Source organism: Sorex fumeus, unplaced genomic scaffold (assembly GCF_029834395.1).
Source record: "Sorex fumeus unplaced genomic scaffold, SorFum_2.1 ptg000061l, whole genome shotgun sequence".
Classification (NCBI taxonomy): domain Eukaryota; kingdom Metazoa; phylum Chordata; class Mammalia; order Eulipotyphla; family Soricidae; genus Sorex; species Sorex fumeus.
Window position 1 is genome coordinate 14252666 of NW_026606118.1, and position 22380 is coordinate 14275045.

Here is a 22380-nt window from a genome sequence, read left to right on the forward strand (position 1 = left end):
TCACAGGTTTACCCAGACCTTTGTCCTCCTTGTCTTTGTTTTCTCATTGTCCCTTCTCATCATCTTCCTCCCTGCTCCTCCTCCATTTCCTGCCTTCCTGTAAGCCCTACGCACTGGCCTAAGCTCTGCAGTGACTGGTCCACCGAGAGTAAACAGGCTGCCAACAGAATATGTGTCCCAGGGCGACAGCTCTGCTCCAAATCACTCCCTGACAGAAAGAGAAAGGTGGATAAAAATATCAAATGAAATTGCCCAAGTGCTGACAGCGACACAGCGGTCCCAGGAGGGAACTTCTGTGAGCACAGACTCTGTCCTTATCCTGCTCCCTCCACACAAAGTGTGGGCTGTGATGTTGGTCTTCTCTCCCTCCCCACCCCACCCCACCCCTGCCCCACCCTGCCCATGGTCTCTTCTCAACTTTTCTCGGGGACTGGAGCCCACTAGCTGTGCCAGACCCCAGACCCCTCCCGAGCACGTCTGCTCCTCACGCAGCGATATTAGCGTTACATTCCCCAGCCCCGCCGGTCCCTCGGCAGGAAAGGGGACAACGGGGTGGGGAGAGGGGAGTCCGGGACACCCAGTGGCCGATGGTGCCCCCAGGCGAAGGGGTCAGGAAGCCTGAAGGAAGAGGGGGATAAGTAGAGGTGGGTGGCACCGTGGAATGGGGAGGAGTGCGCCCGGGGATCGCAGGTAGAGGCAGACCCAGAGATGTGGGCAGAGCAAGCTGAGGTCGAGGTCCCGAGCCTGCACGCGTCCTGCCTGGTAACGGTTTATCCTTAAGGCAGATTTACAGGTATTGCGAGACAGCTGAGAATCCAAGCTTCAGGGTGCCTACGTGCTCGGGGCTCAGCGTTTGACTCAGTTTCTCCTTGGCTGGGGTGCTGACTCAGTAGGACAGGAATTCGTGACCCCGCACCTTCTCTGCGCCGCGGCTGACGTTTACTCTGACCGCGCCTTGGCGGCTAGAGACGCCCCAAGGAGTCGCGGGCACGGGCTGGACTGAGGGGGACAGGGCGGGGGGCCGAACTGGTCCTGCGGGTCCTTTGCCGGAACACCTCAACTCCCTTGGACCCCCGCGGATCAGGTGAGGCGCGAAGGGCGTCCCCGCGTCCCCGGACGGGCACCCGCGCCGCTCGTAGCATCTTGACGGAGCGTGTCCGCGGTTTGGCCCAAGGGACAAATCTTTGAAAGTGAAAGCTGGGACGGAAAAGTAGATGTTATTGTCCCCAGCAACCTCCAGCAAGCCCCAGAGCCATTTTGTTGCAGGCAAGTCCGGCGGATCGCGGCGCAGACAAGTCGCGCTTCCGGGGACAGAGAAGTTTTCACGTCATACCTGGCAGTGCCCGGGCGCCGAGGAAGCCACCTGCGGCGGCGACAGGCGGTGCGACGCGGAGCAACGAGGAGCCTTGGCCGGACGCGGGTGAGTGCGGGACGGGGCAGAGGGGGACCTCGCCCAGCTGAGCTGGGGGCGCTTGTCGGGGTGGGCGCGCCAGTGCTGGAGAAGTGAGGTAGGGGTGGAGGGCGGCGGGGGAGTGGAAGGGAGGTGACTGAATTTCTTGCTATTTTTTTTTTTTTGGCCACACCCGGTGGTGCTCAGCGCTTAACTCTTGGCTCAGCACTTAGGAAGGGATGGAGACCCTGAACCTCTTACTTCATTGGTGTTTTTTGTTTTGTCTTGTTTTTGTTTTGTAGTGTAAAGAAACTTTTTTTTTTTTTTGGTTCACAACCAGCAATGCTCAGAGGTTACTCCTGGCTCTGCACTCAGGAATTACTCCTGGTAGTGCTCGGGGAACCATAGAAGATGCTGGGAATCGAACCCAGGATGGCCGCCCTACCCGCTGTACTGTTGCTCTGGCCCAAGAAACTGTGATTTATAAAGTTATTGTTAACTGAGTGTTAGACGTACAATTTAACAACACCAGCATCAGCTTCCCTCCACCAGGCTCCCAAGTTCCACTCCACCCATCCCCCACTCCACTCCAGCCCTCCGCCCCACGCCCTCTTCTTTCTTGGTGGGAACGGAGCTCTCAGTTGTGGTGGTGGTTTAGAGCTCAAGTTTTTTCAGTATTATAATTCAGTTTAAACCTCTGTCACTGGTAGATTCGAAGCCCTTGAACCTCTGTTACCGATTACTTCCCTGTTTCATTGTCCTCCTTCCCCTCTCCGTTTTGTCCCTTTTCTGGACTGTTCAGTGAGTTCAAGCGTGGGTTATGGTGGCTGAGAACCACCTCCCAAGGCTGGCTGAAGGTGACTGACAAAGGAACAGGGCCAGCCATGGGCTGGTTGGTAATCAGTGACTCTTCATTCAAGTCTCACAGTGTTAATTATATAGAAATTGTGAAGGGTGGGGGTACACATAGGCGGGGTTGAACGTTATCATAACAATAAGCAGATGTGTAAAGCCCTTTCTTCAGTGGAAGTTCTTCTAGGAGATTAACTCAGGGATAACTTCTCATCTGGGGGCTCAGCGCTCTAGGTTACTAGGAGATCCATTCATCTAAGGGAGTATTGCTTTCTCCTTTCCTTCGTTAATCCATTTATTTCTATCATTTTGTATGGACACAGAAGAAATATATTGAGCGTAAATGGTGACTCTTCCTGGGGACATCTTGCTATGTATACCAGACCCCAGTCCTCAGGCCGTTAGTCTTTCCTAACCCCACCTGAGTCCTTATTCAGGTACTTCATTTTGGGTCATGACAGAGTTTGTTCCATGACTATGCTCTTAAATTATTATATTTATGGTACTTAGCCTGTCTCTTTTCGATGCCAGGGTCATTTACAGATTGCCCTGGCTTCATCCAAATCTTTCGCCGGGACCCCTCCTTTTGGAGATGTTAGAAAGTAAGAGCAATGGAGGCTTAAGGCAAATAAATATGATGGATGCCCAGGAGCAAATATTCAGCAGAATCAGTTAGGTCCCATGTTACAAAAGCATGACATGAACTGTATTCCTGTGTCTAGACAAAAAGGACATTGCTAAACCATGCAAAGGACATAAAGTAAAAGGAAAGCAATCTAAGATTAGGAGAGTCTGATAGAATTGGTGTGCCTCGGGAGCACTGTGATGGGTGCAATAAACCTAAGCTCCCTGCAGGAGGAGCAAAGACAGACCAGTGTTGTCCAACACTTGTCCTTATACTCTGGGCCCAAGAGTGACCGAGGCATCCCTCCTTGAATATATTACATTTCTTTGTCCAGCTATTCTCTAGTTCCTGCAAGTGAGTGAATGAATCATAACTTTGTCCAGCAGGGCTGTGGATTTTACTATCACCCGTCTTTTCATTTCAGATCAGGGACTGGGTGTCTTGTGCTATGGTAGCATTAGGGAGAACTTGGTGAGAGCAAATGCGAATCACCTAGGGGGATCAAGTTTGGAAGGGCAGGGTAGAAGAGTGGGCCTGGTAGAATAGGAATGCTGGAGAGGAAGATGAGGTAAAGGAAGATGGGAAACAGTCTGGAGGAGAAGGAGCTAGGAGTGGTGGAAGAAAAAACAGGAAGTGTGGGAGGACAGGAAGTTGGTTGGACAAAGGCTGGAAATGGGTAGAAGTTACTTGGGTGAATTTTGGTTGGAGCTCTTTTGTCATGATTAGAGCACTTTTGTCATGATTATTATTGTTATTTTTGATGACTAACCCTGTTTGGCATGCTTACTCCATACCAGTCTCCCATCACTGTACTTCCCATTGAATTTCAGCAAGTGGCTTTCAGACCTCCTTGGAGTGAAGCTTAAAACGAATGGGAAGATGTCTCTGGTGTCATCCATAGCAAAATTTGGACTGATTCTATTGCTGGTGGAGCCCAGGAAGCTTCTGGCAAGTGAGTGCCCAGTGATCTCCGTACCTGGCTCTGGAGGAGGTGGGGTTGAGGCAAGGGGCTTCACTCAGGAATCAGATCAAGTGAGGGGTGCCTGTCTTGACTCTTACAGAGGGGAGGGTTTGGTGGGATTTTCCTTACACCAACTGCTCTGGGACTTACCTGAGGCACCAGGCCTGGGGCTATGCTCACAGGTAATAGCTTTTCCTCCTCCATCCTTTCCTGAATCCTCAAGACCCATCATGCAAAGATCAATGGGTCTTTTTAGGTTGCTACTGACATTCTTATCGATGGGGATATATTTTAAGTCTGAGGAGAAGAGACACTGTGTTGTGCTTTTTTATGTCATAACTGGTAGAATTGGTAGGAAAATGTGCCTGCTGCATCTGCTTGGAGCCAGTACATAAACCTGAGGGCTCATGGTAGCAGCTGAGTGACCCCACACGGGTAAAGACCCAGAAAATACAAGGTCTGAAATGGAGATTCTGTGTCTGCAGCCAGGCCCTGAAGGGGTCCCTCAACCCTTCTGTTCTTCTCTCATAGGTCGTAACTTACTTGACTTTAGCCTCGTTGTCAATTCCCAGTCGACACCTCAACATCCCTGGTGGGCAGTCAACGGCTCAGTGAACACAGTGCCTTTCCTTTCGTGTGACAGTCACAAGAAGATGGCCACACCTGTGGGTTCGCTGGGAGAGAAGGTGCAGAATACTACAGTGTGGACAGACATGCTCCAAACTCTAGTAGAAGTGTGCCAAAATCTCAGGGGGCTTCTGCTTACCAGCGGTAAGTGTGTGAAAGGGTGGGAGACGGAGGCATTGAACAAAAAAGCAGAAGGCCCAGCACTGATGAGGAAAGAGGAGACATGGCGGGTGGAGTGGGCATGAAAGGAGGTCAACAAGAGGAGACTCCTGAGGCCCCCAAATGTGCAACATGGGACCTGTGGAGGGTGACAGTGCTCAGAGTGTGACCGATGACTCTCTGTGGGATTGCAGGTCACCGCACCCTGCAGGCCAACCTGTCCTGCGGTCTTGACGCTGGTGCATCATGGGCGTTCAGCATCAATGGACAGACAGCTCTCATTGACACCCTGAATATGAACTGGAGAGTCACTGGTCCTGAAGCCAGAAAGTTTAAGGAGGAATGGGAGAGCAATCATAAACTGAAAAAGAGCTTACAAACTACCTCCAGGGGAGACTGCATTGATTGGCTGAGGAAAATCTTAAGATTCTGGGAGGAAATGCCGGAGGGTGCAGGTACCTTAGCAGGGTGGGAGGGTGTGGGCGCTCTCTTTAAAGGCCTGTGCCTTCCCCGAGAGGATGGGAAGCTGATATCTTGGTGCAGAGTCAATGCTATCGTAAGTTTTCCCACCATCCTTCCCATTAACGATCTAGTCAATTAGGCAATACACTAAACTATTAAAAGAAAACAAAACACTGTGTTCTCATGCTTTCTATTATCTCTCTTCCTCTATTCTCCTTGATCCTGAGCCAACATGAAAGCACTTCTAATGCTTTCACTTTCTTCCTCAGACAGAACTAAGTGCTCCCAAATTATGTCATCCTCCCACAACAAAATTTCAAATTGATAATAATCAATTAGATATTGACTGTCACCCTCATACACATCTGAACTCCATGTAAGAATTCTACCGCTGAATCGCCCATGCATCTGAATCTGAACTCCATGTGAACACGGTACAATCCCTGTTCATCTTACACTGTGGAACCTAATAGAGTGGCTGTCATTTTAAGAGCAAATCTGAAGGTGACAGCTGCTACCTGGCAAACTAGGTTTAAAAAACGTGTAATTTGAGTTCTGACATGACTTTTCTTTTGTGTTTCTTTCAGCATCACAATCAGAGGACCCAGTTACACACCAGAAACCTTCACCTGCTGCCTGTGTAGTGGGGAATTTCCCAAGGATAATCATCCTAGCAATCATCTGTGCAGTCCTGATAGTGCATTTGTTATAGATTTGGAATACTGGACAACAGCACTGTGCAGAACATGTGGGAAGTGGTTATCTAGAAACTTGGTAACTAAAAGAATGGATGACAAAACAACAAAAGCAACTGCTGTTGGCTTGAATGTGGGGAAAAAGGAACTCTCCTTCATTGGAAAGTTATCATCTATATTCCTTTACCTACTTTTAGCCCTCAGTTCTTGTCTAGAGTGATCATTTCCAACTGTCATTGTCATAGAGGTCCCTTCTCCGTCCTAACTGCCTCTCCCCCTTGTCCACACCGGTGACAAACTTCCTCTCACGAGCCAGTCTTCCTGGTCCTCATAATTAGATGTTTCAATAAAACAGACTTTAATTTGGAGCTGGGAGATAGTTCAGAGGTTTAAGTGTTTGCCTTGCACACGGCGGACTGATTCATTCCTTGGTTTGTGGTCCCTCAGGCACCACCAGGTGGATCCTTGAGCACAGAACTAGGAATAAGCCCTGAGCACAACTGGGTATGGCCCCAATACCTAGATAAGTAATAGATAGATAGATAGACATATTTATTGATTGATTTTAGTTTAAATAATGTATTCTAAGTATGATATTATTTAAATAATGTTGTATTCTAAGTATGACTTAAGACTTTGCTTTACTTAGACATTTATATTTAATAAGAATACTAAACCAATATTTAGCTTGTCAGAGTAGTGAAACTTTAAAATAATCATATTTAATTTTTAAATAAATTGAACTAAATCCAAACTGTGTACAGAATTCCCTAAAACAGAACATTAAGGAGCAATCATATCTGTGTTAGAAATGTACTATTTTAGCTGAAAATATAAATTCTTGATAAAAAGAACAGTACAACCCTTCATAGCTCAATGCTTAGAACATTTCCCTCCTAGACTGGTGAGGAGGAAATTATGGCATAGTCCAAGTTCCCACCCTGGATGTACACTGATTCCTTCTGTGATGGTTGCTTCATTTCACATCGGTTGTCCCACAGAGGTTTCCTTGTATATCTAAGAATTCCATCCTATGCACACAGAAAAATTCCAGAAACTTCTTTTTAAAATTTTTAAACTCTTTTTTATTGCTCGAGGGTCTGTGATTTACAATACTGTTATTGATGGTTTCCCATGTACATAATTCCAACACCACGCCCTTCTCCGGTGTACCCACTTCCCTCCACCAAATACCCCACTAATTCTTCTAGATTGTTCCAGAAATTTCTAAGAAAAAAATTTGAAAAACCTACTAGCATGCTAATATTGTTTATTAAACCACAGTGTTACTGTTTTAGTCAAAACAGGATTTTAAGCTATTTTTATTAACAACTTCAAATTTCATGATATCAGAAAAAGTGTTTGTTTCTTATTAATAAAAATGAATTTGGACAAAGGAAAGAGTATCCCTAAATTTCTCAAAAAACTACTAAAATATATATAAGCTGCCATGTCACTGTGTCTCTGCTTGGCATAAAAGCAGACCCAACTCCCTCTCTCCAAAGCTATCCTCCAGCTGTGCCAGTGACATCCTTCCCAACTTCATTTATTTTCATGCCAGTAAAACCTCTCTTTCTACTCAGTTGTTCTTGTGCCATTTGGGGCAAGCAGAGGGTGGGGGAACAAGTAAAAGATGGTATTGCCAGGGCCACAATTATTTTAATTTTATTTATTTTTTTATTTATTTTTTAATGAAATGACGTTCATTCCAAGCTACCCTGATTCAGAGTCAGTAGGCAGGTGGGCAGACATGGGGGTCCCTGTGCAGGAGGAGATCACTGAAGCAGCTCAGGGAAGAAGGGGAAGGAGTGGCATCAGGGGCTGTGACACCAGACAGTCGTGGCCCCTGCTGGCCCATGTGGGTCACTGCACTGCACTAGGGATTCTGTCCCAACCCTAGGAACCAGCTGGCCTCAGCTGTGTCTAATTTAGCATCCTAGACTCAGGAGACTTAATTCAGCTTTGGGAGATTATAGGAATCCAGGAATTTATCCATTTCTTCTAGGTTCTCTTGTTTCGAGGCATACAGACTTTCAAAGTAGTCTCTGATGATCTTTTGGATTTCTTTGGTTTCTGTTGTGATATCCCCCTTCTCATTTCTGATTCAGTTTATTAGGGTTCTCTCTGTTTCTTTGTGAGTGTTGCTAGTGGTTTATCTCTCTTGTTTATTTTCTCGAAGAACCAGCTCTTGGTTTCACTGATCTTTCGAATTGTATCTTTGGTTTCCATGTCATTGATTTCTGCTCTAAGTTTTATGATCTCTTTCCTTCTGCCTGATTTAGGCTCTTTATATTGATCTTTTTCTAAGGTCTTGAGCTGTGAGATCAAGTTGTTTATGTGCATCCTTTCTTCAGTCCTGAGATATGCTTGCAGAGCTATATATTTTCCCCTTAATACGGCTTTCGCTGCATCCCATAAGTTCTGGTAGCTCGTGTCTTCATTTTCATTTGTTTCCAGGTATCTTTTGATTTCGTCCTTGACTTCATTCCTGACCCACTCATTATTCATCATTGACTTGTTTAATTTCCAGGTGTTTGATTTGGTTCTCCGTGTCTGTGTGTGATTCACTTCTATCCTCAGTGCATCGTGGTCTGAAAAGATGGTTGATACTATTTCTATCTTCCTAATTCTGTTGAGGTATGTTTTGTGGCCTTGGACATGGTGTGTTTTGGAAAATGTTCCATGTGCACTGGAGAAGAATGTATATTCTTTCTTTTTTGGGGTGTAAAACCCTGTATATGTCTATAAGCCCTCTCTCTTCTATTTCTTCTTTCAAAGCCAATGATTCCTTGTTGAGTTTTGTTCTTGTTGATCTATCCAGAGGTGATAAGGCGATGTTGAAGTCTCCAACTTCTATTGTGTTGCTAGCAATGTCCTCCTTAAAATCTGTTAGCAGTTGTTTTAAATATTTAGCTGTTCCCTCATTAGGTGTGGATAGATTGAAGAGTGTGATTTCCTCCTGTTGTACGTTTCCCTTGATGAAGAGAAAATAGCCTTTGCTGTCCCTTCTAATCTTTTTCAACGTGAAATTAATGTTGTTGGATACTAGTATGGCCACCCCAGCTTTTTGAAGGAGCTGTTTGCTTGCAGGTTTGTTTTCCGTCCTTTCACTTTGAGTCTGTGTTTGCTCAGACTGTTGAGATGAGTTTCTTGTAGGCAGCAGAAAGTTGGGTTCTGTCTCTGTATCCATTTTACCATTATGTGTCTCTTAAATGGTGAATTTAGACCGTTGACACTGAGAAAGATTACTGTTATGTGGGTTTTGTGTCATCTTTATGTAAGGGTCTTTTGTTGTTGTAGGGTTTGTCTTGTCTTATAGTAGTCCCTTTAGGCCTTGTTTTAGGTTTCGTTTTGAGTCTATGAAATTCTGAGCTGCGGTTTATCTAGAAAATGTACCCTTCCTTCGAATTTGCGTGAGAGTTTAGCTGGATAGAGTATTCTTGGTGAAGCATTCATTTCAGTTTTTTCACTATATCTAGCTACTGCCTTTGGGCTTGGAGGGTTTCCTCTGATAGATCTGCTGCGAATCTAAGGGGCGCTCCTTTTTATGCGATTTCCTTCTTTGACCTTGCTGCTTGCAGTATTGTGTCTCTATCCGCAGCATCGATCTTTCTATGATATGTCTTGGAGTGTTTTTGTTAGGGTCTCTTTTAGCTGGCACCCTTCAGGCTCCTTGAATCTGAATGACTGTATTGTTGAGCTCTGGGAATTTTTCAGCGATGATTTGTTTAACCATGGCTTTTTACTTGGGATTGCTTCCCTGACCTTCTGGTAGTCCAATGATTCTAATGTTGTTTCTCTTGGAATCGTCTCCCAGGACTCTGATTCTCTCTAGAGCTATTTTGAGGTCCCTTGCCAATGTTTGTTGTTGCCTGTTGGCTTGGTGCAGCTGATCTTCCAGCTCACTGATTCTTTCCTCAGCTGTGGTCATTCTATTTTTGAGGACACAGACTGAGTTTTTTATTTCAACTATGGGATCTTTCATTCGTGACATTTCTGTGCATAGCATTCCAATTTCAGCTCTCATTTCTTCCTGTATTTTCTCGATTGTGCGATCCATTGTTTCTTTCGTGTCCTCTTTTAATTTACTGGATATCTGTCTGACTTTTTCATTGAGTTGATTGACCATTTTCATGACTTAATATCTGAATTCTTTCTCAGAGAAGTCCCTAAGGTGAATAGCACCTACTGAGGATTCTGGACTCTTTTCATCGTCCTCTCCCTGTGGTGGGGATTTGCGTTGTTTCTTCATGTTGGTTTGTAGGTGTGGGGACTAGATTTCTTGGTATGACTAAACTACCTGTGGGCCCGGGAGCATTGGCCCACAGAAAATTAAGCCACGCCCACTTTTACAGAAGCCACGCCAACTTCTAAAGCGGCCACACCCCCATGGGAACCTGGTATGTGTGGGGGGAGTAAAGACTGGGTGGGGAGAAGACCAGCTCAGCTTGGGGTACGAAAAGGAAGAGGCAGTGGTTCAGAGCTGCTTTGTGTCCCAAGGTCCGAGAGGATGCCTGGGGGACTTGCAGGGAAAAATCAAAGTCCCGGGTTCGAGATGCGACGAATAAAGTGACCTGGGTGGGGGAAGACCAGCTCAGCTTGGGGGATGAAAAGGAACAGCCAGTGACTCAGAGCTGCTTTATCTCCCAAGGTCCGAGAGAACACCTTTGGGGCTTGCTGGGAGACATCCAAGTCCCAGGTTCGAGAAGCGACGAATAAAGTGACCTGGGTTGAGGGAAGACCAGATCAGCTTGGGGGATGAAAGGAAAGAGGCAGAGGCTCAGAACTGCTTTGTCTCCCAAGGTCCGAGAGCAAATGTTTTAATTTTAAAAACTGCTAATTAAAATTAATACCAACCTCAATTCCTGAATTTCACAACAATCTGAAATAGATCATTCAAGACACCACAGAGAGCCATGGCCAAAGAAGAGTCTAATCAAAGTGACAATTTCATTCTAACACAGAAAACGGTTTTTAATTACTCATGAAATAATGTACTGTGATATTTTAATAAGTAATTGGAGAAATTAATATTTGGGAATACTTCATATAAAACCACTGCATAAGTATATCATCACTAATTTGCACAAAACAGAATTCTGAAAACCAATTCAGAGTTTAATAGGGTTGTTTTCACTTCCTTTAGAACCCCTAAATGGGTGGAAGCTGAAGTTATTTTTTTATAGTGCTATACAGAAACCTTTAAAAATCGTTATCAGTCTCCCTGCAGCTTAATGGAAATCTTCCCCTGAGTAATGGTATAAGCTGCAGCCAAGTTTAATCAAAGAGATTATAACTCAAATGGGAGTTCCTTCTGAATTGCTTGGCAATCACTTTACATGACACCCCAAAAGGAATGTGAATATAATTTGTACTACAACATTTTTATTGTTGTATTATTTGCAGTCATGTTAACTTTGTTCCAAAATGGAGAGTCACTCCAATTAGCTGATCATAAGGCCTAGAGGGAAAGAGAATTAAAGGATTGATGAGGCTGAGGACTTGCCAATAAGGCATTTGGGCATGTTGAGTATTGTAAGCTGAAGAAGTCTGAGGAAACAGAAGTAGGAAACTTGCTTTGCAGGTTCCCCGAACAAGAAAGTCATTCCACACTTTTATCCTGAAGCAGTCAATAGACTGTCATAATGCAGTTGCTTTCCTGTACCTCAAGGAAGGAAGCACCCCATTTCCAGAGGAAAAGAGATTCCTAGAATATCTTACCAACAAGACTCCTGCATTTTCCCAGGTTATTGCATTTACCTTACATTCATTATTTGATCTATCTTTATTATTATTATTATTATTATTATTATTATTTGCTCTTTGGGTCACACCCAGAGTTGCATAGGGGTTACTCCTGGTTCATGTACTCAGGAATTACTCCTTGCGGTGCTCAGGGGACCATGTGGGATGTTGGAAATAGAACCCGGGTCGGCTGCGTGCAAGGCAAACACCCTACCTGCTGTGCTATCGCTCCAGCCCCAATCTATCTTATTTCTATCCTTATGATTAAACACTAACTATAATACAAAAATACTACAATTTATCTGTTTTTTTTGAGGGGGGTATTCATTTTCTCATAAAGTGTCTCTCATGCTGCATCAAACTTTTATTATATAAATTCATATTCTAGGGGCTGGAGCAATAGTGCAGCATGTAGAGTGTTTGCCTTGCACGTGGCCGACCCAGGGTCAATTCCCAGCATCTCATATGGTCCTCCGAGCACCGCCAGGAGTAATTGCTGAGTGCATGAGCCAGGAGTAACCCCTGTGTATCGCCAGGTGTGACCCAAAAATCAAAAAGAAAAAAATAATAAAAGTTGTATGTCCACTTTTAAAAAAAATTCATATTTTATTGTCCTGAAAATGTCCTCAAAAAATGTATTGAAATGTCCTGAAAATGTATTGGCTGAAAATGAGGCTCAGAAGTAGGGAACTTGCTTTGCATGTAAAAGGTCCTGGACCCATCCCCAGCTGTGAAAGAAAGAGAAAAGGCAAAAAGAAAACCCGGTCCCATTCTCCACCTCAAAAAGCAGAGTGCATTTTTTGCCTTCTGAAGGCCTGGACTTGGTCCCTGGCAACACATGATTTCCTGAACACCACTAAAAATGATATCAGAACCTCAAAACAGGACTAGGCTCTGAACACTGTCAGAGGTGACCCGATTGTAAGAATCTCCCTCCCCCCCCCCAAAAAAAACTCAATAACTTCCAGACACAGCCAAGAATTCTAAGAGAATTTAAATTTTTTTCTATTCTATAGGCCCATCGGTACAACCTAACATCTTTGATTAATTGATTTTTGAGAGAATATTATGGGGAAAGTTAGTATTTCAACAAATGGTATTGGGACAACTGTGTAGCTGGATAGATGTCACTTAATCACTTAACTTCCCGTTAGTCGTCGATTTGCTCGAGCGGGCGCCAGTAACATCTCAATTTGTCCCTGTCGTGTGCTAATGTAGCCCAATGGCATCTGTTCGCTCTGGGAATATGAAGAGCCTCAAACCGATCGTTCATGATCTTGACGAAGAAGTCTGACCATCTGGTAGGTGGGCGGCCACGCGGTCTTTTGATATCCCATAGAATCCAGTCGATAACAGCTCTAGTCCAGCGGTCGTCTTTAAATCTCATTACGGGGCCAGCCCATCTGATTTTTGACACCTTGGCAAATGAGACAGCGTCCCTGATTCTTGATCGTCGACGGATGTCGGAACTCCGGATTCTTTCTCTCATTTGAGTGAAACGTGATATTCCAAGCATAGCTCTTTCAATTCTTCTTTGGGAGACCTGAATAGCGTTCTCATCCTGAGACACTACAGAAACTACCTCCACTACCCAGCTGCCGCCACACCCCAGGACGCTTTCCGGACCTACATGGCAGTTCCGGCCAAGACTCACGCACGACTGAAGACCCACAGAACAAGATAAGCGGAACTCTCTGAGACCTTGGACTCCAGGCTCGGTGGACCCAGGGATACAGATTCTCTGCTTGCTCCCACCAACCACAGGTGACAAAGGGATTCTAATCAGGAGCCCCACCCTACCCTGCCCTGTCTGCTTCCACCAACCACCCAGGGATCTAATTGTGCACAGAAGACCCACCCTACCCCTACCGGGACCAGATAAATACCCCGCTGGCAGACACTATGGACACTACCTCCACTACCCAGATGCCACCACACTCCAGGACGCTTTCTGGACCCGCGTAGCCAAAAAGCAGCCACGCGACACATCATAAAACACTAAATATCTATCTTCCGGAATTGTCGTACCATATTTGATAGGGTTCAAATATGGTAACACCTACCAGGGCGATTAGAGGTCGCCCCAAAAGCCTCTATCCCTCTCGGAAAGACTGGCAAGCTACCGAGAGTATTCCGCCCGCACGAAAGAGCCTGGCAAGCTATCCGTTGTGTATTCGATATGCCAAAACCAGTAACTACAACTGGTCTCATTCACCTGATCCTGAAGGCTTCACCAATATGGCAGCACTGAGAAGGATGAGAAAGGAGAGGCCGGCAAAATCTCAAGGGTGACCTAGGCTGCCACAACGAAGGAAGACAAAAATGATCGTCTGTACTTTCAATGCACGTACGCTAGCATCAGATGCATCCATCGAGGAACTGATGGTACAAGCGCGAATGATCAAGTACGAAATCATTGGTCTGACCGAGACAAGAAGGCACGAATCTCACCATGCCGTTTTCGACACTGGAGAAGAATTGTTCCTCAGAACATGAGATAAAAGAGGTGTCGGAGGTGTCGGTGTCCTTGTCAACACAAACTTGGCCATGAGCATTGATTCATTCGAATGCCTAACAACCCGAATCGGACGTTTACATTTGAATAGATGTGGCTCACTGCCAGCAGTTTCTATCTTCGTTGTCTATGCACCAACATCTCATTATGATGAAAGAGAAGTTGAGAAGTTCTACATGGAGCTGGAGAAGTTCTATAAAGAAGACCACACCGTCTATCATTGTGGGTGATTTTAATGCCAAGATAGGACCGAGAAGATCAGCTGAAGAGTTTCACATTGGGACCCATGGCCTAGAATGGAACGAACAGGGTGAGAGACTGTCTGAGTTCATCATGTCGACCAAGACCATCCATGGTTACTCACAGTTCCAGAAGGCAGAATGTAAACGTTGGACATGGGAGTCTCCCGGTGGACGATTCCACAACAAAATAGACCACATCATATTCAATCGACAGTTTTGCCTGACGGATGTCGCTGTTGTCCCAAAATTCTGAATGGGATCGGACCACCGTCTCCTTCATGCAAAATTCTACTTCACAGAGCGGTGAGAAAGGGCTGCAAAGTTTAAAAAGAGAACTCCCAGAACGACCACCAACTGGGAGCTCTTTGGCACTATTGCGGCAACATGGGAAGATGCCATTGTTGACAACATTGACGAGGAATATGATCGACTGGTTCAGCACCTCCATGAATGTGCGAGGAATGCCAAGAGAGAGATAGCCACAAAAAAACGCCTGTCTTCGAAAACTCTTGAACTTATTTGCCAGCGTGGTTTGGCGCATGCCTCAGGCAACCGCAAACTAACGTCCGAGCTCGCAAAGCAGTGTAGAGACGCGATCAAGGAAGACCTCAAAGAGAGAAGAGCAGAAGTGCTGGTAGATGCGGCAGAAGCCGGGAAAAGTATTCGTAAGGCCTGCCTGTCCTTTGCCAACTACAAGACCAAGATGACTGCCCTCCGACGTCCTGATGGATCCATCACATCCTCCAGAACGGCAATGGAGAAGATTATCCATGACTTCTACTCAAATCTCTTCGATAGCCATGTCCACTTGCCGACATACCAAATTCCACAGGATGGATATGTCGTTCCCAACGTTCTCCCTTCAGAAATCTGACACACCATTTCTTTGGTAAAGAAACGAACAGCACCCGGCCCAGACAAGGTCAGACCTGAACACCTGAAGAACCTGCCGTCAGTACTGCTATTCAGGATAGATGTGTTATCTAGTAATTATGAAGACCCTGGGAACAAACAGACAGACCATCAGTTTAGGGCAACGAATGCTCAAAGATTCTCCCGTGCAGCATGACTGTGACAAAGTCTCCCACATACGCCATGGATTCAGTCATTTGACAAAGTTTATTAGGATAGTACAATGATAATATATGGGCAGAAAGGGATGCTTTACCAATCATAACACAGTTCATCTATAACAGAAAGTGGCTGCATTGGGACATGCTGAACCCAACCCAGTTCACTCAGAATTTCCAGCTGTTTAAAGCTATGACACGGCCTTGTTTGTAAGGCAGCGATCCCAAAACTTCCTCGTGACTCTGGTCAGGCTCCAACAACTACAGGTGTCAGCTCTCCCTAATCTCAAACCCTGGGCATAGGCAGTTTCAAGGCCATCGAGCCATACAAATCACTGGAGAATGCCAGTTCCCCTGGCAATAGCTCTCTCCTCCAGGCTGAGACTCGAGATTCCCGTGCATGAGGCCAGCAGCCAAGATGGTCAGGGATCAGTGCCAGGAAGAACCCCAACAGACAGACACACACATACAGGGGCTGGAGCGATAGTACAGCAGGGAGGGCACTTGCCTTGCCTGCGGCTGATGGGGGTTCAATTCCCAGCATCCCATATGGTCCCCTGAGCACCGCCAGGAATAATTCCTGAGTACAGAGCCAGGAATAACTCCTGAGAATCGCCATGTATGACCCAAAAAGCAAAAATAAATAAAAATTAAATTTAAGATAGACACATACAAAAAATGAGATTGGGCCCCTCTGTCACACCCTATTTAAAATTAAGCCAAAGTGGATGATAGGTATGCGTATGTATAAAATTATAAAGACATAAGAATAAAATATAATAGCTGCATCTTTGAAGGAGTTGGCAAAACCTTGAATACAATATTACCCAAATGGCAAAAGTAAAGTCAGATTGATTTGATATCTTCAAAGAGTGAAACTCGGCAGAATGTTCTGACCCTGCACCAGGCCATCTTCATCTGGGCACCTCAGATCGGGGTGGGTTGAGTTTCCCTTCCCTCCCCAAGCAGAACCCTGGCAGCCGAAAACCTCCAGAGAAAACCTCCAGAACCCAACCCCAACTGCTGCCATGCTCAAGGTTACTCTCCACAGACTTGGACAAGCCTCACTCAAGCGGCAAGCAGCAGAAAAACCTAGGTGTGCGGGACCCGTGACTGAGATGTACAAGCCCGCTTGGATCAGGACAGGGCCTCCTCCCCTCAGTTCCCCAAGTTTTCCAGTAGTTTGGCAGTCTCTCCCACAAACTGCCCCCAGTGCCATGTAATCTTATTCATGGCCGAGATCCAGAGACTATAAACTGAAACTCCTGGAAGAGAGCGATGCAGAATTTCCTGTAATGGTTATAATCTAGCCCACTTACATACCAAACGTAGCACACATTTGTTTGGTTTTAACATATTTGCTTGTATTCTCTTATATATGGGCTTAAATGACTCCAGAATGAAATACAACAACCTTCACACACTTCCCTCTTATTGTGGTGGAAAAGTGCTCAGTGATGGGATTGGTGTTTGAATATTTTGAATATTATCTGTAATGAACTCTTATGAATTACTTTATGAAAATAAACTATATAAATAAATTGTCTCAAAGAATATCAAGATGCTATAAAAGAAATATAGTACCCACATCACTTGCTGGAGGCCTGGTTTTGTCCCCTGGCACTACTGACCCAACAGCATCGGGAGACACTCAAGCACCACTAGGTATGTCTCCCCTACTCCCCTCCAAAAAAGAAAAAAGGAAATCCACAAATGCATGAAACCCTACTTTTGACAGAAAGACTGCAGATGCATAGTCCATGAGTGCACAGTATGACGTGAGGGGGCTGCCTGTGTGCTGGGGAAACACTGTGTGTCTGTGGCAGTGAAATGTCAAGAGTGAAATGTGGGGATCACTGCAGATGGGGACTATTACTAGAGAGCAGGAGTCGGTGACCCACTCCCTTTAATATGTCAGGGTCTGGCTTAACAGATGAGGAAAGCCTGAAATGGCATCACAGCTAAAGAACTTTGTCACCTATACATCAACATAAACAAACCCTTGTGTGCATATTTTCTAAGGGGCCACGGTGCTCTATCTCTCTCTGCCCGCGTTCAGTAGTCTTGGGCCACTTTCCCGACCCGGGGAATCCTGACAGCATTTGTCCATGACCATGCTCTCAACTTATAGCTGAGTATTGTGGCGCTTTGGCCTGGCCCATTTCTATGCCAGGGTAGTTCACAGCTTGCCCTGGGTCCATTCAGTCCCTTGTCAGAACTCTGCTTTTAGGGTGCTAGGAACTAAGGGCAACTGAGTCAAGAAAGCAGTTGCCCGGAGAAGATACTTTTTGGAGTCAATCAACTCCCAAGTTACAAAAGCATAATATTAACTGACTTCCTGTGTCCATACAGAAAGGACATTGCTTTAAGGTAAACTATGTAAAAGACATAATTTACAAGTTCAGTGACCTTAGAAGTATCTGATCTTACAGGTTAACAGAATCTGATTAGGGGGAAACGGTGATTAGCTGGTTGGGAAGGAGAGCACAGAAAAGTTTACAGATAAACAGAGGAATGGGAGTGTCTCCAGAGTGCTTAAACTTAAGCTCCCTGTGGCAAGGGAGAACGGACAAACCAATGTTACCCAAAAACGTTTAGAGCTATACTCCAACACCTGTGTCCAAACACACACACACACACACACACACACACACACACACACACACACATTCACAACTGCCTACTTATCTATTCATTTGTTTATTGTCGATTGCTGGACTCACATGGAATCTCATCGTAGAATGACTGACCTGGTAGTACCAGGTGGGGCCACCAGAGTGCGGTGTAAGACTTTGCCTTGAAAAAGGTCCCACCTACATCCTGCAGGACTCAACACAGACCTGTTTCTCCTCTTTTAGACTCCAGGAGTCTGAAGGTGAGAACAGCAGGCAATGGTCGCTGAGACACCAGTGAGAAGCAGAGGGAGTACAAAGTGAAGAATTCTATTATTTTGAAGTCACCCAAACTGAGACCAGATCTCTTCAGCCCTTTATCATTCCTTGTTCTACCAACCAAGCCATCCATCAAGGCCTGCTAGCTTTTTGCCTACCTCTAGGTTCATGACTAAAACTTTTTAGAAGATATTTGACTTGCATGTGTGAGGCAAAGGTAGTAATGAACCAAATGCCAGAGATGAAATACAATTATTTTAAAAATTATTCAGTCCACACAAAGGTACAAAAAAAGAAAAAAAACATATTTGCAGTAATAAAGGGAGGAGATGGAAAAATGGGGGGGGGGGGGGGGGAGAAAAGACAGATGAGAAGCAACAGGGCTGGGTCAGGGGTCTCAGGTATGAAGGCGGTGTTAAGGAATGATAGAGCCAAATATCGAAGGTTCAGAGTTAACACTGAAATCAAGAGACCCAAACTTTAATAAACTAACTTAGAAAGGTGCCTGTCAAGAGGGCAGGTTGGAGTGGTCTGGGGGGACCGAGTTGGGAACCTGGAAACATTGGTGGACGGAAACTGACACCAGTAGGGTATTAGTACTGCAATATGTATGTCTAAATTTCAATTATGAACCTTGTAAATCATGGTGTTTTAATAAAATTTTTAAAATGCAAACAAAAATATTTCCAGAAAAAGGGAGGACAGTTGCTGAGTTATGCTGAGTTATAATTTAGGCAGATTAACAATCTAATAATTCTACCCAAAGGACTAAAGCTAATTAATAAATATTCACATTGGGTTATATTTTATGAAGACTAGAGAGTCACTGGCATCAAAGTTGAGCGTGAAAAATATCCTTCTCCTGGTTTCCATGAGAAGGGAGGACCAGACATATTGTACAGTAGGGAAGGCGCTTGTCTTGCTTGCTATGGCTGACCTGAGATGATCCCCGACACCACATATGGTCAGCTGAGCACCACCAGGAGTGGTCCCTGAGCACGAAGCCAGGAGTAAGTTCTGAGCACAGCTGGGTGCGGCCCCCAAACAATTAAACAACAACAATAGTTATTGAAATACCTCCACAAACCCACTGGGAGTGAAAAGTAGTATGCCTTCATGGTATTCCTCTCAGAACCTGCTGTCTGCGAGAAGTCAAGCGTTTCCTGGTTTTCATTCTTCTGTGCTTGGTATCTTCTCTTCTTCTCTACTCCCTCCTCACCCACACTGGCACAGTGCACCAGGCTCTTGCAAATTCTCTGTGAGCTCAGGTGTCGAATAGAAGTTTTACAAATTCATTGTCACACTCCTTATCCACACAGTGTTGTGAGAGCTAAGAGGCAAAGTTTGTGAGAGGTGAGCTCAATTCCTAAAATGCTTATTATGCCTGCACGTATGTGTTTGCACCTGGTCTATTTTCTGCCAGAATTTGAGATACCAGAGGAATTTTGACACATCCTCCCAGTTCACCCCTGTCTTGATATCGTTCTTCTCTCTTCTGTTTTTAGAATGATTCTGCCCTATCCATTGCTCCTCCCCCAACTGTCTCCAGGCTACCTGTTCTAGTTCATTCTGCCAGTTGGTCTTCCTTTCCCTTGATCTTCCTGATTTAAGGCTGTAAAATCAAACATCACCTCCCATGTACTGATCTCCTCAGTCTAAATTCATTTTTTCCTCTGAATCATCAACAGTAGAGTATACAATCATGTTACTATACATAATCAGAGTGAAAGGAGTTTCTACAATCACGTGTTTATAACATTAGAAATCATATGTTCCTGCATCATTTAAAGAATCAAAGATCTACTACATGCAGTTACTCAGTTCTCAATAATTGAATTCCTTTAATTGCCCTCACTGGCACAGTGAAAAAGGCTCTTGTAAATTCTTTGTGAGCTTCAGCATTGAACAGGAATTGTACAAACTCACTGTCACACTCCCTGATCCTCACAGTGATACAAAATCACTTACATCAGTTACATGCAGATACTCTATCAGTTCTCAGTAATTGGATTACTTTAATTGCCCTCACTGGCCCAGTGAACCAGGCTCTTGTAAATTCTTTGTGTGCCGAGGCATCAAACAGAGTAGTACAAGAGCTGAGAGGGCTTCCTACCTCACTTTGTGGTAAAGCAGGTCTGGTCAAATCATCCCTCACTGCATGGGTTTAGTCTCACTTCTATTTATCTTTTCAATACGATCATTCCCAGTGAGGAAAATCAAACCACATTCTTGTCTTCATGTGGGAGAGATGAGGGCTCAGACACCCCTGGTTGCACTGGGCAACTGACATACAATCTAGGTTCCTGATATGAGGAACGGACAAGTTCATGTATGCTACCTTATTCCCATCCATTGATCCCTAATCATTTCAATGAGAAAAATAGACAAAGACCTTCTACTCCACATATTCATCAACTGACAGGAACAGTAGCTATTGCCAATGGATCCACTCAACAGTAAGGCTATGAGTAAGTGCAGTGGGCTTACAAGGTCACAGGGCTCTTGTCTCTGCTTTAGCTTAGGCACAAGGGATAATGTCAAATTGGTAAATCCACAGAAACAGGGACACAGAACATTCTTGACTGCATTCAATATAGAATTAAAAAAATAATGTGGAGCAATAGCACAGTGGTAGGGCATTTGCCTTGCACGCAGCCAACATGGCCGACCCGAGTTCGATTCCTCCGCCCCTCTCGGAGAGCCTGGCAAGCTACTGAGACGTATTCGATATGCCAGATACAGTAACAACAAAGTCTCCAATGGAGACGTTACTGGGCCCGCTCGAGCAAATCGATGATCAACGGGAGGGCCTTTACTTCATACTTAATTCAATCAGCTTAACCAATGGCTGAATAAACAGCAGCCATAGCACAGTGGGTAGGGCATTTGCCTTGTACAAGGCCGACCCGGGTTCGATTCTTCCACCCGTCTCGGAGAGCCCGGCAAGCTACCGAGAGTATCTTGCCTGCATAGAAAATTCTGGCAAGCTACCTGTGATGTATTCAATATGCCAAACACAGTAACAACAAGTCTCATGATGGAGACAATACTGGGCCCACTGAAACAAATCGATGAACAATGGGAGGACTCCTACATTATTAAAAAAAATGCTTAACCATGAAGTGTGAGGAATATAAAAGGTGTAAAAGCAAAACAAAAACATGCTAACTTTCTTAACAGTTCATATGGAAACCACAAACCTATGTTCTGGTTATTTCTGGGTGTTCCAGAAGCTCTATGTAACTACTGCATAACTTACTGACTGACATACAATCTAGGGAAAAGGGGATTCCTCCATTGTACCTGAAGAAGCATTCTGATATTTCTGTTTAAAAATAGTAATAAAGGGGGGCTGGAGCGATAGTATAGTGGGTAGAGCTTTTGCCTTGCACGTGGTCAACCCAGGTTCAATTCCCAGCATCCCTTATGGTCCCCTGAGCACTGCCAGGTGTAATTCCTGAGTGCAGAGCCAGGAGTGACCCTGAGCATCGCCAGGTGTGACCCAAAAAGCAAAAAAAAAAAAAAAAAAAAACTCAAAAAACCCAAAAATAGTAATAAAGGGCAAGTAGGATCCACCAGGAGCCAGGCCCAGGGAAGCAGGGGGAGGGGCAATGGTGGCAGTAAGTCCAGCCCCAATGGAGACTCACCCTTATCCTGCAGAGCAAGGGCTTCCCTCCCCAACCCACCCCTTACACAAGGGCTCCTGGGGCAGAGGGAAGGGGGTGCGCCAGGCAGCAACAGTGCTGACCCAGGGAGGGACATGCCCCCTCCCAGGGTCAGCAAGTCCCCAGAGTGAGGGGAAAGTGCTTTGTTCCCCTGTCCTTCCCCTACCCCCTCCCCTTCCTCCCCCGCCTCCCTGCACATTAATTGAGCTGATTATTTTTTTCTCTTTTGCAGAGGGGAATTTCCTTTTCCTCTGCTCTTGTGTGCAACTGACTTTAACCTTGACCCAACCTGGAGCACTGGTCGTGGAGGATGTCGGGAGTGGACGCTTCTGTGATAAGGGAAGGAACCTGAGCCCCAGCTCCCTATAGCTGCGTGTATTTATTATTATTATTAGTAGTATTAGTATTTGAAATAAACCAAATTCCGGGGACATTTTTCAGGAAGTTCACCTTTGGGAATCAGCTAAACTTCGGGAACTTT

At 45.2% G+C, this 22380-nt stretch overlaps 1 protein-coding gene and 1 pseudogene across 1 annotated transcript; both read left to right on the plus strand.

Moving 5' to 3' along the window:
* LOC130034480 (non-histone chromosomal protein HMG-14-like) overlaps positions 1–22380 on the plus strand; it is a 60833-nt pseudogene that overhangs the window by 18962 nt on the left and 19491 nt on the right.
* On the plus strand, positions 1215–5788 carry LOC130034697 (retinoic acid early transcript 1E-like). Its single transcript, XM_056126323.1, has 5 exons — positions 1215–1420; positions 3698–3819; positions 4360–4599; positions 4809–5069; positions 5664–5788. The coding sequence occupies exons 1-5, from the start codon at positions 1215–1217 to the stop codon at positions 5786–5788; spliced, it is 954 nt and encodes a 317-aa protein (XP_055982298.1).